Here is a 14,815-nt window from a genome sequence, read left to right as displayed (position 1 = left end):
CAACAGCAATGTGGGTGTATAAAACTTCATGACAGCAACATTGCTATACAGTCAAGGTGGAGTGTAGCCATGTATGGAAGTGAAACATGGACGATAAATAGTTTGGACAAGAAGAGAATAGAAGCTTTTGAAATGTGGTGCTACAGAAGAATGCTGAAGATTAGATGGGTAGATCACATAACTAATGAGGAAGTATTGAATAGGATTGGGGAGAAGAGAAGTTTGTGGCACAACTTGACCAGAAGAAGGGATCGGTTGGTAGGACATGTTCTGAGGCATCAAGGGATCACCAATTTAGTATTGGAGGGCAGCGTGGAGGGTAAAAATCGTAGAGGGAGACCAAGAGATGAATACACTGAGCAGATTCAGAAGGATGTAGGTTGCAGTAGGTACTGGGAGATGAAAAAGCTTGCACAGGATAGAGTAGCATGGAGAGCTGCATCAAACCAGTCTCAGGACTGAAGACCACAACAACAACAACAAGGTGGAGTCCAGGTAACGAACATAAGAATATGACTTGTTTCACCGTATAAAGATGTCTTGACCAATCATCAAAATATTGTGCATGAACATGGAGCATCAGTTCCACTGGATTCCTGAAAAATACCCTTTGGTAATTTTGATCTGAAACACTTCTTCAAGATTAACTCATGTACCATAATCTTTATCCTGTTTGCTTCTTAAAGCTGGTCTGTGTTGTTATCAGATTTGGAAGAAAATCCTTTTTCTGAAATGCTTTCCAATTAATATATACATTTGCCTATTGCAGGTACTTGAATGTTGCTCAGAACAAAATTGAAAGACTACCATCCCCAAATGAAGCGGGTTCACTTTCTCCAACACGAGGAGGGGGCAACAAGAATAATAAGTTTAGAAAAACTGGATATACTGCACCGGTATTGGAGGAAGTCTATTTACAGGTGACCAACTATACAGAATAAACAGAACTTTAGCTTTAGTTATCAACACACTGATTAACTGAGTGTGATGTATAGCAGTTAAGGTGCCAGGCCTGTATTTGAATGGAGTGCTTTTTAGTCTTAAGTCATTCTTTGTCGTGTTCAGTATGCACCATACTAAAGGAAAACTTTCATGGTATGGTATAACTCAAAGTATATTTTAACAAAGACAAGTCACTGTTACAAACTAATTATGCTTATATTATATGTTATTCGTGCTTATACATGCTAGAAATAACTTTATAAAACTAGAAGGAAACCTGTTTCAGAAGAAGCTGCTAATTCCTTACGAAGCAGCTGCTGTTTATGTGCTAATGCTAAATGAATATTTACTGACTCCACAGACCTTTGTGAAAGAATAACATTTTGTCAATTTGCATTGAACAGTCTTACTTTTCCCCTACAAATGTCCAATTACTGGCTTTCGATAATCAGAAATTTTCAGAATGATTAGCTAATGAAGATGCAATTTTAATTTGCTTCTGATATTGTACAGACTTTGGAACCTGTGCTGTTAAATCTGCCAGCAGCTTGTTAAAGACCTTTGTGTAATTCCAGAGTGAAACTTTGCTAAGTGTTCAGGGAAATATTTTCTCTATCTTGTATTGTGGTTGTGTGTGTCACGCTTAATATTTTTGTGGTTAGTACTAGTACCATTAAGCTGTAAATGTATTGGAATCTGAGCATAAAAATTGCAAGAGCCTTGTGGAAGCCCCTGTAAGATCTGCAAGTTATCTGTTTTATATTTTTATTTCTACTTTCCTAAATCACTTCTGTTCCTTAAAAAAAACCACGATAATTTTCTTCCCCCTCCATTGAGCAAATGAATTAAGCTTTGCTCCAGATAATCTTAATATGTTAATGGTACATTCACGCTCCTACCTCACTTCTACTATCATCTACCGCCCACCCCTGAACCCTGCCACCCTTCCACCCCCTATTACTGCATGCCATTCTGCCTGCAACTAGCGATGTGAACAAGTGGTAAAACACTGATTTATTTCCATGTCATTCACTGATTTGAGCTTCTGCTCTGTCTTCAGCAACCTCATCATTGGAGGCTGTTAAACTCTATTCTTACCTATTTCTTTGTCTCATTAACAAAAGGAAAAATAATATTTAAAATGTACATCAAATATGGTGCAGGGAATCACATTTTTACAGTTTCGTAAATGAGTGGAACAAAAAGATTTTCAAAGCAAAGTAAGAAAAGAATTAACTAATATTCCTGTTAAAGTATAACTCTCCTTAGAGCATTTATGGAGTTTTGAAAATAGGAGAGACATATTGGTGGATAGAAGCCTCAGCTTGACCCACATATTTGATCTGTCTGAAAAAACCATCTGATGATGAATTGTAAAAATTTGAAAACAGTAACAGTACTTTGTGAGTAAAGTAACATGAAATCAATTTGTGGCTGGTAGCTGTACACCATCAACAATTTACACAGATTTAATGTGCCAGGATATTTCGAAACAACATACATTCTGTCTCCGGGTGTATAAGATTCAGTCTGCTGTTTCTTTAATTACATTACTGTATTAGGCTACTGTTATGTATTATTTAGGAATTCTTACCACCAATCTTAAATAGCTTTGTGTAACAACTATTGATACATTTATTAATAAGGAAACAGCAAGATATTATTGATTAATTTACTGGTGAAAGATGAATTATGGTCAAAGTGGAATTTGAATAATAAGACAGTAAGAAGTAAAACGCTGAGAGGCTGTGAAAATAAATAGTGACATACTGTTAAGTACATTTATGTATTCCGATTAAAAAATGAAGAAATGTCTCGTTTTATAGATTTTTTAAAAATTTTATTTATTTATTAATTATTTTTTTAACTTATGCAGGATAATCGACTGGAAGTTATTAGTGATGACATTTTCAAATTGTCATCTCTTGTGACGTTGGATATTTCAAATAACAAATTGCAAGAGCTACCATATGCTGTGTGGAGAGCTCCAAAATTGAAAGAACTGAATGCTGCATTTAACCTGCTGAAAGAACTTCCTATATCTCCACCAGAGGTAAAAAATTATGCAATGACTGAAAATATTCTGATAAAACTGTAAATTTAAAGTTACACAAATGTGTATTAAAATTATTTAGGAGCATACTGAAGCCCAGAGTCCTGTGCATAGTGATGGTACAAAATCAGCTGGTGTAGCTGATTATGGCGACCATTCAGAATCAACCAGTTGCTCAGAAATTTCAGAAGACTTGAACCTTAGCAGTGAAGATCATCTCCTTGATGCGCAAACTTTCCACTCAACATTCATGAAAACCAAAACTGTCGAGTGAGTATCACGAACTCGTATTGACAATCATATAACACAATTAGTCTTTGAATGTTTGTAATACAATATGTCTTTGAATGATACTAAGTTTTCTGTGAATGAATGTGCAGTTTCTTTTTAATCAATTCATTTTGACTTTCAGATCCATATTGATATTTTGAATTGTAAACAGTTTCCCTTTTTTCTATTTCTGCACCATGACTTCGTTTCAGTAATCAGAATAAGTTTATATAGCTCATGGGCCACTGCAGATTATTTTTGTTTCCTTGTGTTTTAGTAAATGATATCTTATGTATAGTTACAATATTGCAGAGTTTTTTCTTGTCCTTAATCCCATTTCCTACCTTTTTTAGTTTCGTTCCTTTCAGTCTCATTAATTATTTTATCTTTGTTCTCCCAGTTCTGCTACTCACTACTCCCTCTTTCCATTACCCATTCACATTGCACATTACACATTATTCATTATTCATATTCATTACGTCCTCCTGTCTGGACTATCTCCCTCTTCATATGTTATGGTCTTACTTCCCTTCACCTTCTTTCTTAGCCATTCTTTTTGATGTTGATGACATGTTTATGAAATCAAAATGTATATTGTATGTTTAGATATAGTAACTTACATATTAAAATGAAACAACTTTGTAAATATCACTGTTTTTCTGCTGGTTTAATCATACTGCTTTCCTTTATCAGTAATACTACTAAAACATGAAGTTCATGTTGTTATGCATTTCCTCTTTTTGTTTGTTGTAGACATTTGGATGTTTCTCATCACAACATATGGAGTCGCAGTGTGGAGGTGACTGAGCAGATCATGCACACAGATGAAGAACACGACGAGAATTGCTCAAAGCTCTCAGCTTTAAATTTGGCACATAATTTATTCACTGGTGTACCAATAGCACTGCCTTGTTTGGCTGTAAATTTGACAAGACTGAACCTTAGCTATAATAGGTATTGCTTGTTCTGAAATCTCTTGTATTTCTAGATGTAAATATTTGTCACTGTAAATCATGACAAAAACAAAAGAGTAATGAACAGAATTCCAAGAGTGGTGTAATGTCATTTTAATTTTTGCACTTTTCTTGTAGTTTTGTCATGGCTACTTTGCTTTTCTTATTCATTAATGTTGTCACATTGTACTATGAACATACAAAATATTGTTAATACTTCACAGCCTCCGTAGTATGAGCCACATCACATCGTATCCAAGTTCACTGAAGCAGTTAGATGTGTCACACAACCAAATATGTTGCTGGCCAAGTTTACCACAGATTGATGGTGTTGATGGTAGTGAGCATTCAGTAACTGCCTGTTACTCTATGGTAGATGCTGGTATGAAAGGAAGTACAAAAATACCATTAATGCCAGGCAAGTCATTCTAATCAGTATTGTTTAATATGACATGCAGTGGAACATTCACAAATAAATATATCATTCAATGCCTGATGGAAGTATGCTGTATTTATGTTTCATGTGCTGCCGAGAAATTATGAAGTCACTTGCTAAGTTAATAAATAGAAACACCTGAAAGCTTTCTTAACTTGTTTGTAATAAGTTTCTTTGTTCCCACAGGTCGACGATCATTAAGAAGTACCATCTTGAATTATGTTTGCACACACAGGCGACATCTTCGACTTGACAACCTCCGCACACTTATACTCTCTGACAACAACCTTAGCCGTATACAGTTATCAACAGATGATGATGGGGGAAGTTCTGTATCTGAAGAAGATGAAACTGATTGGGTATGCTCACTCTGCAACTACTGAATTGATATAACATTATGTTGAAAGAATTCAAAAAATTAGAATAGATTTAAAACCCTAATCTCTTACTTACCTAGGTAAGTGTTTCATTGGCTGTTGTTTAACTACATAGCCTCTGTGCAGATATTTAGATTATAGTGAAATTTAATTCTCTTTCTCCGTACGATAACATCAAATGAGGTACCACAAATTCAGTATTCCAGGCTCTTGTTATGAAGAACCAAGCCCAGAACTTTGTAGAAGCACTTGACACTTATTTCCACATAGAACATGATCCAAACACATTAAAGGAATATGGTTTTATCATGAAATTCTGTAGGGTGAAAAAATGCAACCTTTTGACAGCTGCAGTGATACTGGCACTCCAAGTTGCTGGCCAGTAGTAACAGAAGAACACCATGTTATCAACTGAGAAATTGCTACTTTTTATTCTGTTGCTTCCATATTTCCAAGTCACTAAATTGGGGGGGGGGGGGGGGAGGCATTTCAAATACAAACAGGAAAATGTTACTAAACTAATTTCCCACCTCCTGCTACTGTTAAAATACAATAGTAAAATCAGGTTGCAATATAATATATACAGTTCACTGTAACAGAGTCACAATCATATCATGGTAAATGCTTTAACATAAAAAATGAATTGTGACCTGATGTGGCGTAAGTTCAAAAGGAACTGATTATGAGTATATCTGGATGCTTGTCATGTACTTGTTGATGGTTACCTCCGACTGCAGTTAGTTTCAGAAATTTCCTTGCTGATTACTAATTCATGTTAATACATTCAAAACCAGGCACAATTTACATTCTTAGAAATGAGCCACTATTTATTCATGTCGAAGACTTTTTCGCACTGTACTTTCTTCTGTGCCATGCATGTGCCTATCATGTTTATCAATTCTGCTTCACAGGTATCAAAATGTATGTATCCCTTGTACATTCTTTTTCCAAGCTGTAACATTTAGGCTTCCAACATGTCCACCTGTAGTGCTTCCTCCTGATTTATGTGCATATCTTAACCTTCAGCTGGCACATGTTCCATTAAATTCAGCACTGATTCAGTTCCTGTTCACTTTTGGCTATCACTGCTGCATCATCAGTGAACTGTATTGTACTAATTTTGTGTCCTTGACAAACAACAATAGTTTCTTTGATTCCCTCATTCCCTTTTCAGTGAACAAATAGACATCAGAGATGACAGTGAACTTGACTTCCACCTTTCTTGGTTTTGGTGTCTGATACAAATATGTCTGTACAGCTTATTCTATTTCACTTTGAAGAAAGAGAATGAGTTTCCATTTCTTTCTTATAGCTCAGTTTGAAAACCAGACACAGTAAAAGAAGTCAGACAGTTCATCTAAGGCACACAGAGGTCAGTATGGAAAGGCAGCATGAGTAAATACAGAAGTGGCCTATGCCAGACTCTAGCCTGCTGGCGCACATGGAGCCTGGCCCACATCACAGCAGTTACAGAGTGCAGTGATGCATTTTTCATGTCGGTGTATTACTGAGGCTCCTTAATCACAACCTCCATCCTCTATTTTGAAATGGCCTTTAGTTCCTAAAATGACCCACCCAGTGCAAGGAGTATGTAGGTAGTGTAGGTAGGGTGCAAATGGTTGACAGTCTTCTGCTTTGGACATCCCTTGAGTGAGAAGGCTGTGGAGATGCTGTTTCATTTAAATGGGTGTTGCCATCGAATAGGAGAAGAGAACAGTCAGTCAGAAGTTACTGAATGGTAGCTGCTGCATTACCTGGTGAGAGCTCATGACACCTGGCTCAGATAGCTTAAGCACTGCTGATCCTGGTGTTGTCACAGTTGATCCTGAGATGTTTCAACCGTCACCAACTGATGGCCATAACGAGCCGCAGTAGATCTCTGGTTTCATCCTGGTGTGACTCCAAATGTTTGTGCTCACTTTCGCATATCAGCTTCGGATGGTGTGACACTGTCCTCCTCTCCCATCATCGGTGTGAACAGTAAATTGGTGAGCATTCAGTGAGGCTGACTGTGAATCATCTTGCCTTGCCTGCTGCCCTTGACGGGTAGTACTCTGTATGATGCTAGAAAACTATTTAATTTTCTTGCAGATGTGGTAACACAAAATTATTAAGCATCTGAATTTTTAAAAGTATGCACAGTTGTCTTTGCAGTGCTATTGTATGCAGGGTGATACAGGGACATGGTTAGATGTTTCATGTTGTTGCAAGTGCAGATGCACTTTAAAGTGGCTGCTGTAAGTTGCAATCCATTTATCAGTCTTGCATTGCGTGTACCCTCAGTGGCAAAGATATTTAATAAAGTCATAATGGTGGATGTCATGGCAGTGTGCTGTTAACTTAAGCACTTATAGGAAGTAGGAGTATGAATTATTCCAGTGAGCCACATGGCTTCCAAGAAATGTCCCACTAAATCAGCATCGGGACTTTGCTTGGGCTCCAGCCTTGTGGAAAATGTTTGCGAAGGCACTGATTGTTGTGTTCTATGTACCTGGCAATGCTGGATGAGGTGTGTAATGTCCCCATCCAGTTTGGTTCAATCAACGTTCTTCTTATAAATATTTTTTATACTTGTAATTGATGAAGTAAGTTAAGAATGCAGTATAACAAAGAGTATGGAATAACAACCCTGCATATTTCATTCTCATAAATTAAGAATAGCACACTTTTGAAAGCTTGAAGTTGTTGTTTGCAAAATGTTGACACAGGGTTGACTGTTGTGCTGTTGATAGTGTGATTGGCCAAGCTTGTTGCATATAGGGTAGTGCTTTTCTGAAAGTAGTATCTTGCCTCTTAGCTATTGCTACATCCTGAAACATGGTGAGGAAGCCTTATGACAGTTGATTGATGTCACAGCCCATTTGAAAGGGAACAATTTAGTTGCTATTGATCCCTGGATCTGGTCCCATAGGCAATGTAGGTAATAACTCTGCATTTGAGCATTGTTACGATGAGCAGTAATAAATGGTAATGTGCTTGATTTTATTGGCTTCTTCACAACCTGGATCATCTGGATACTTTCCCCCATCATCAGCTCTTCTGAACTGCACAGATAGAAGCTGTACTTACAGCACATTCTCTGCTCCCAAAATTATCCCAGACTCATCCTACAATACCTACTGTCCACACACCCTCCACCCAACAGTTTTTGCTCCCTCTGTTCTATCACCTCCTCCCCTCACCCTCACTGCATGCCACTCTCTCCCAATGCACTCACCAGTCTTTTCCCATTCTTCACTCCTTTCCTTTTCCACTCCCCATCCCCCCCCCCCCTCACCCCTTGACTCCCCACAGCCTCCCAAAGCTGCCCTTGGCAGCCATGTTCTGCTGCCTTCTAATCCTTGCACACACTGCCAGACAGCGCTCTTCCCACCCCCACCTGTGCTCTGCTGTCCTTCCCTTTCTCATGCCCCACACCTGATGGCTGCTTTCCTTCAACACAAGAGTTTGCAGTCCGGCCAGAGTGGCCAGAGATAGTCGTCATGTGTGCATGAGATGTATCTTCGTGTGTGTGTGTGTGTGTGTGTGTGTGTGTGTGTGTGTGTGTGTGTCTTCAACTGAAAGCTTAGTGTGTAACATGTGTGCCTTCCTGCAACTCCACATGTCATCTTCATGGTGAATAGTGATCTATCCTTTCATAATTGTTGATATTTTGAAAATTTGGTAGATATAAAGCCCAGCATTGGAGCTGGTGTGCAGTTTGATGGACAGTTGGAATTTTGGCCCAGAAAGGGAATGGAAGGTTTGTGCTTTGTAATTGGGTGAAATTTATAGTGGTGTAAAAAAAAATTTAAATTCCTGTACACCATTAGTAAACGCTACAGCCTCCTTTTCATTTGAGAATGTTATTTTTACGTTCGAAATAATGTTTTTTACGCAATTGGTGAAGGTCACTTGGAAAGTTATGTGATAAGACTAAGACGACTCCATGTGAAGAGATGTCAGTTGTTAGGATCAGAGACAGACCTGGTTGATATGCCCATTAGCAGGGTGATAATTTTATCTTGTTTTATAGTTACTCAAATTTTGTATTTTTCTGGCATAACAGATTCAAAGAGAGAGAGAGAGAGAGAGAGAGAGAGAGAGAGAGAGAGAGAGTGCAAACATCCAAAGGTTTTGTTCATTAGACATTATGACAGCACCATCTTTTCTCAAGTGCCTCCAATATGGTCCTAACATTCATTTTGTCCATCGTAGGTGAACCTATCATTTACCATACTAGACAGTGCTTCCTTTTTCTAACACCTATCTAATTTTCTGGAAATAATATTTAGTTTCTTATTTCAGTACATGTTAAATCCACAAACAAATAACACTATGAGAAAGTTCCTGAGGTTTAGTGACAAAGTGAAAATTCAACTTCAATAACAAATAAGGGAATGTGATCCTTTAACTAGGATATTTGTTAAAATTCATGTGTGGTCCTAAAGAAAGTCATTTCAGTACTGTGCTAATAATTTTTCTCATTATTGTAGATGTAGTAAACTTGTTGTACTACGCGATTGCTCATACACATTTCTTTGCACTATGAATTCCACTGTCTTTGATAGCAGTAAGCAAAAAACAATTTTTTTTTGTACTGGAGAGAAGATTCCTATCATTTTGTAAATAAATAAAAAAGAGTTGTATCATTTTCCTATTTTCAGGACCTGTTAAATTCTCCTGCCAGTTCAAAGAATCGACTTATGTTTCCAAATTTGAGTATGTTGGATATTAGCAACAATCAGCTCCGTGAAATACCTCAAAACATCCATGAACTGAGTAACTTATCTGTTTTAAACGTCAGTGGAAATCCAGGTATTTATATACATTAACTGTGACCATTTGGTATAGTGAAAAGCTTAATCATATATTGGTACTGTTATATATTGTCTTATTACATTTTCAGAAAGTGTGTCAATAGTTCTTAAGTAGCTTGCATAAAAATATTATTTTTGTTGCCATTAATCAGATTCAAAAAAACAAAAAGATAAGGTTTTTAAGGCATTTAAATATTTGTCTTTCATAATTTCACATATTTTTCATGTTTTCTAGCCCACATTTTGTAAATGGTTTTATTAGAGTGCAATTATTTCCATTTATTCACTTAATAAATAAAGGAAATATTTTACAGGAGAAATTGCCGTAGAAATTAAAAAAAACTATCATTGTAAGTGTTGACTCTGGATCATATATTAAGTGGAAGGAAACTAGGACTAGGACATGATGCTCGTTTACTGTTCAGTATGATTTTTCTTTTACTATTATTTTCTTTATACGCTGGCAGCAAATGCCCTCATTACCACCAGTGCAACCATATTTATCAGTGCTAGGATGTTACTGTAGTTTATTATTACGTATTAGTTTTTGATGATTTATTGTGAAACATTATCTTCAGACTTGGCAACAGTTTTGTGTCAGCTCTGCCACCTTCTGCATTGGCTCCCATTTAGCAAGAGATACTTCGGAAAATGCCAGTCTTCATCTGATTTTCTTAAATGTTTACTTTTTAATTGTTAATATTTCATAGATGGATTTTTTTCTGTATTTTTAGTGTAAATACTGTTTTATTTTCAGATATTTGTGAACTCCCACCCCAGATGGGTCTGTTATCCAGACTATGGAATCTGAATACACGTGGATGCAGTCTTCAGGAACCGCTTAAATCTATGATTGATTCCAAGAAATATAAAACAATGGATGTAATTGGTTACCTGAAATCAGTACTTGAGGATGCAAGACCATATGCACGAATGAAGTTAATGATTGTTGGTGTCCAAGGAATTGGAAAAACTTCTCTTTTGGAGCAGTTGCGGCAGGAGGGAACTGGATCATACAAAAAGAAGCCTGTTGAGGTAGATATTAATTTAGAAACTTCAGTGTAGAAACCCAAAATCCTTTGTTATTAGTGTGAGAATGTTGTGATATGGTGCTAAATATGTGACAAACAGAGGGCAGTAATTGTTTTCCAGGAATGAACATTTAGTAAAGAGTGAATGAAATATTGTACAAGTGAAGTGAAATGAGACAGGTCAGTTGAAAGAATCACATAAATGCAACTGTCCAGACTTTTGTGTTTGCTTCACGTTATTTTACCCAACATTCATCTTTGCTGTTCAGAGAAAGATTTGATTGTATGGCAGTGTAGGACATCACTGAGACATTAGGGGATTTGTTATTTGCATGGCTTCCAAATGTCCACTGCCTCATTGAATTTGTACATAGTGGTAAAGTTCGTATTAAAACAAAGTCAATTTCTAGACACTTTGCAGTGAGAATATTTATCTTACCCATCTGCACATGTGTCTCTTGTTCTGGTGTCATCAGTGCCATATGAAATTTTTAATGTGCTAGATTTGTTTAATCAGTCTATGTATTATAATTGTGAGGACACTTTAACATGATAGCTGTCCACAAGCATGAGAACTTCAACTTCCATGGGAAGGGTAGAGGGGTGAGGGGGATCAAGGACCACCTCCCTCTCACAGGGTTGGCAGCCTACATCTGTGATTGTGCTTCTGTGGAAATGAAACTTACATCTGGTCATAGGGATCATCAGTCTTTTCTGGTGTTGTGGGAGCTGTACCCGCACCCCTAGGTGCATCAGGATTAGTCCCATTACTCATTTGAAAATAAGAAAAGAAAACAGCACACAACAAAGTAAAGTGGATTACACAAGCTTCTGGTAATGGTGACCACAAAACTGGTTGCTGAAGTTGGAAATATCATAAACAAGGCACTTCAGGCCCAACGTGTGCTGATATGTTACATAATCATAGATCTAAAACCTCTCAGCCATAATTGTCATGTTAAAAGTGTCTGCACTTTGTTGTTGTTGTTGTTATCGTTATCGTTCTCGTTCTCGTTATTTCTTTCCTCCATTTCGTACTGCACGTGTGGTGATATCTAATCTATCTCCCCACTCTTCATTCACATATTGTCTACTGTTAAGAAAAGTGGGAAATCAAAAATGAGGCATGTTATGTAATGAAAAGTAGGGGTGTCATATTTTGATTTTCGTACTACATCATGTTATCTGATACAGTAGTGCCTCATTTCTCTTTCCTCTGTAATTCTCCGCAACTGAGCATACCTTAATCTTAATATTCTACTTAACAATGATAACAATTTTAGTTTTGGAAATCATTGCCAACCTTTATTTTTCAGCACTGGGCGAAAAGGATGGGCAATAAAAATATAAATGTGAAAACTGCAAGAGGATGTAACATGTCAACAGTTGGTGTAGACATTGGAGACTGGATTTATGAGAAGAAGATAAGAGGGCAGTCATCTTATGGACCAGTTGTTTTCAGGTTTTGTCTTTTACAGTGATGGATGTTGTAAATAAAATATATGACTTACATTGCAAAAATATATCCTTGCTTAAATTTGTAATATTTTATTAATTGATTTTTGTTTTAGAACATGGGACTTTGGAGGTCAAAGGGAATATTATGCTACACATCAGTATTTCCTGTCCAAAAGAAGTTTGTATCTTGTTGTGTGGAGAATCCCTGATGGACAGAAAGGCATTAACGAGATTTTACAGTGGCTGGTGAACATACAGGTTAGCCTTTACAAGTGTTTGCGAATGAGAATTACATCTGAAAAAATTATTACCAGTATTAAGAAATAGTTTCATGTTTTAAAGGTAATAACTATTATTATTCTTGCTTTTAGGCTAGAGCACCAAACTCGCCTGTCTTAATTATTGGTACACACTATGATCTAATGAGAGAACAGTATCCAGCATCAACATCAGAGGAACTTCAGCAGATAATAAGGGATAAGTAAGTGTAAAAAAGAATTTTCTCTTGTCCTAGTTAAAATGCAGTTTTTTATAGTTGTATTTGAACTTTTCATTTTGTTTTAACAGGTTTATCAACATAGTAGATGCTGAAAAGTGTGGTCTTCCAAGAGTACTTGACACAATAGAAGTCAGCTGTAAGACACGCCACAACATTAGACTTCTTTGCAATCTGGTTTATGACACAGTTTTCAGTCTAAGGTCACCAGGTGAGTCCTACATTTTCATTTGGCATACAACTCTGTTTGTTAACTACAAAAGCATGGATCTTCTTTTATAGTTTCTGGTAGAGTGGAAGCCATGACCTCTACCAAAATGCATTCTCTATAAAGGCATACAGCTCATTATGTCTTCGCTAGTGGTGGTGCAATTATCATCAGCGATAAAATTTTATGATGTAACTAGAAAATAAAAAGCACACTTACAGTGGATAGAAAAATTTGCAATATTAATCTAAAATTAATTAGTTGCAATTAAATCCACATTTTTGTAACCAGTCTTTCTTCTTTCTTCTTCTTCTCAAATACGTAAAAAAAGGATGTTTGATTCAGTAGAGTGAGATTGTATGTTAGTAAGTAGAGTGAGATTGTATGTTAGTAAATAAAATGACATACAGACACAGCCCATCAGTTGAAACAGTGGATTAGTACATTGTTTTATGCTACCTGCCAGAAGTGTACATAGATGAAGACAGACATTAGCATCCAACACAAATATTCAACAAAAGTAGTGGCCTCAGATTTCTGGAGAAAAAAAGCTTCTTCCTGTGAGGATTGTAAAAGCAAAATGAAAAAGTCACAGAAGTGCCAGCATTTTAAAAGTGAACAACAATAACCAAGTCTCAAAGAGACATTGTGTGAGCTGTGCTGCATGCAATAGGGCATTGTGCGGGTTGCCGCTTCGAACCTGATCACCAGCGATTACTGTTTTTCTTGTTTAGTATCTTCTCGAATATCTGATACTTGTATAATTAGCAGCACTCTCTATACAGGAGTTCAGTTGTGTTTTGTCGGTACTTTGATGTTCATAGTAGTCCAGTCAACAAAGGAAAATTAATGAAAAAATCATATATTTACAATTTTTGTACATTATTTGGGCGCAGGGGGGGGGGGGGGGGGGTTGGGGGTTGTGAACAACAGACTAAAACTCCTGACCGGTGGTGTGTGTGGTTTTCTAGAGATCACTTTTTTATGTTTTTAAATATCTTGAAATCTGGAGCTTCCCGTGAAATGTTTTTCCCAATACAAATTTGGAACTGCATTTCCTAGAAGAAGATACTATTCATTATTTTTCTGAGACTAATAGTTTCCGCATTCAAAAGCTGCAAAAATTGCAGATTATTAAAAATAGTGTTTTAATAGATTAAAATTGATGTTTATTATTAAGTGAAGTGGGTTAAGAACAAATTTTAGATGTGTGTACCACACAGTGCAGGAGAACCATGTTAAGGGATAAATTGTATTCTGAGGTATGTCAGGATGGAAAGGAAAGAGGGATGGAAGTTAGAAGCATGAAGATTTGGCCATGCACTTCGCTCCTTCATAAGTCTACAAACTTAAGAGTGAGCATGTGGTTCCCCATTTTCTCTACCCCATTATATCACAAAAAGCAGCTACAAGGTGTTTCACAAAGTTATACTGACCCTTCCACAGCCCGCCTTATGAATCACTGGCGACGTAATGTGCAGACATGCCTGGGGGTGTTTATTTCCCACAAAGTGGTTTGGATTACTACATGGTACACAAATACGAATTAATGCGTAAGGACTGCGGGGAACTGGGTTTTTTGTCATCCTGTACAACAGCTGTTGTGTTCATCCGGGAAAGGCAGCTTCCCCCTCCATGACTGCTGCCCACTTTTCAGGTCACAGATAGAGTATACCTCCCCAGCATTTCCTGTTCATTTCTCTCACTTCAATAGACAAAATAATTTCACTGATCTTGTGTTTATATAGAGGAGTTATTATCAACTGATTAAGTGAGTATTTATTTGCAGTTG

General features: G+C 36.9%; 1 protein-coding gene across 1 annotated transcript in view; it reads left to right on the top strand.

Moving 5' to 3' along the window:
- LOC124550888 (leucine-rich repeat serine/threonine-protein kinase 1) overlaps positions 1-14,815 on the top strand; it is a 146,708-nt gene that overhangs the window by 36,580 nt on the left and 95,313 nt on the right. The window contains exons 11-22 of the mRNA XM_047125694.1: positions 770-920; positions 2,819-2,995; positions 3,078-3,265; positions 4,019-4,219; positions 4,443-4,636; positions 4,841-5,013; positions 9,678-9,828; positions 10,588-10,865; positions 12,178-12,323; positions 12,433-12,577; positions 12,691-12,800; positions 12,887-13,026. Coding sequence (XP_046981650.1) covers positions 770-920; positions 2,819-2,995; positions 3,078-3,265; positions 4,019-4,219; positions 4,443-4,636; positions 4,841-5,013; positions 9,678-9,828; positions 10,588-10,865; positions 12,178-12,323; positions 12,433-12,577; positions 12,691-12,800; positions 12,887-13,026 — 2,054 coding nt within the window. The remainder of the gene's footprint in view (positions 1-769; positions 921-2,818; positions 2,996-3,077; positions 3,266-4,018; positions 4,220-4,442; positions 4,637-4,840; positions 5,014-9,677; positions 9,829-10,587; positions 10,866-12,177; positions 12,324-12,432; positions 12,578-12,690; positions 12,801-12,886; positions 13,027-14,815) is intronic.

Source organism: Schistocerca americana, chromosome 1, assembly GCF_021461395.2.
Source record: "Schistocerca americana isolate TAMUIC-IGC-003095 chromosome 1, iqSchAmer2.1, whole genome shotgun sequence".
NCBI lineage: Eukaryota > Metazoa > Arthropoda > Insecta > Orthoptera > Acrididae > Schistocerca > Schistocerca americana.
This window is presented reverse-complemented; position numbering and strand designations above follow the sequence as displayed.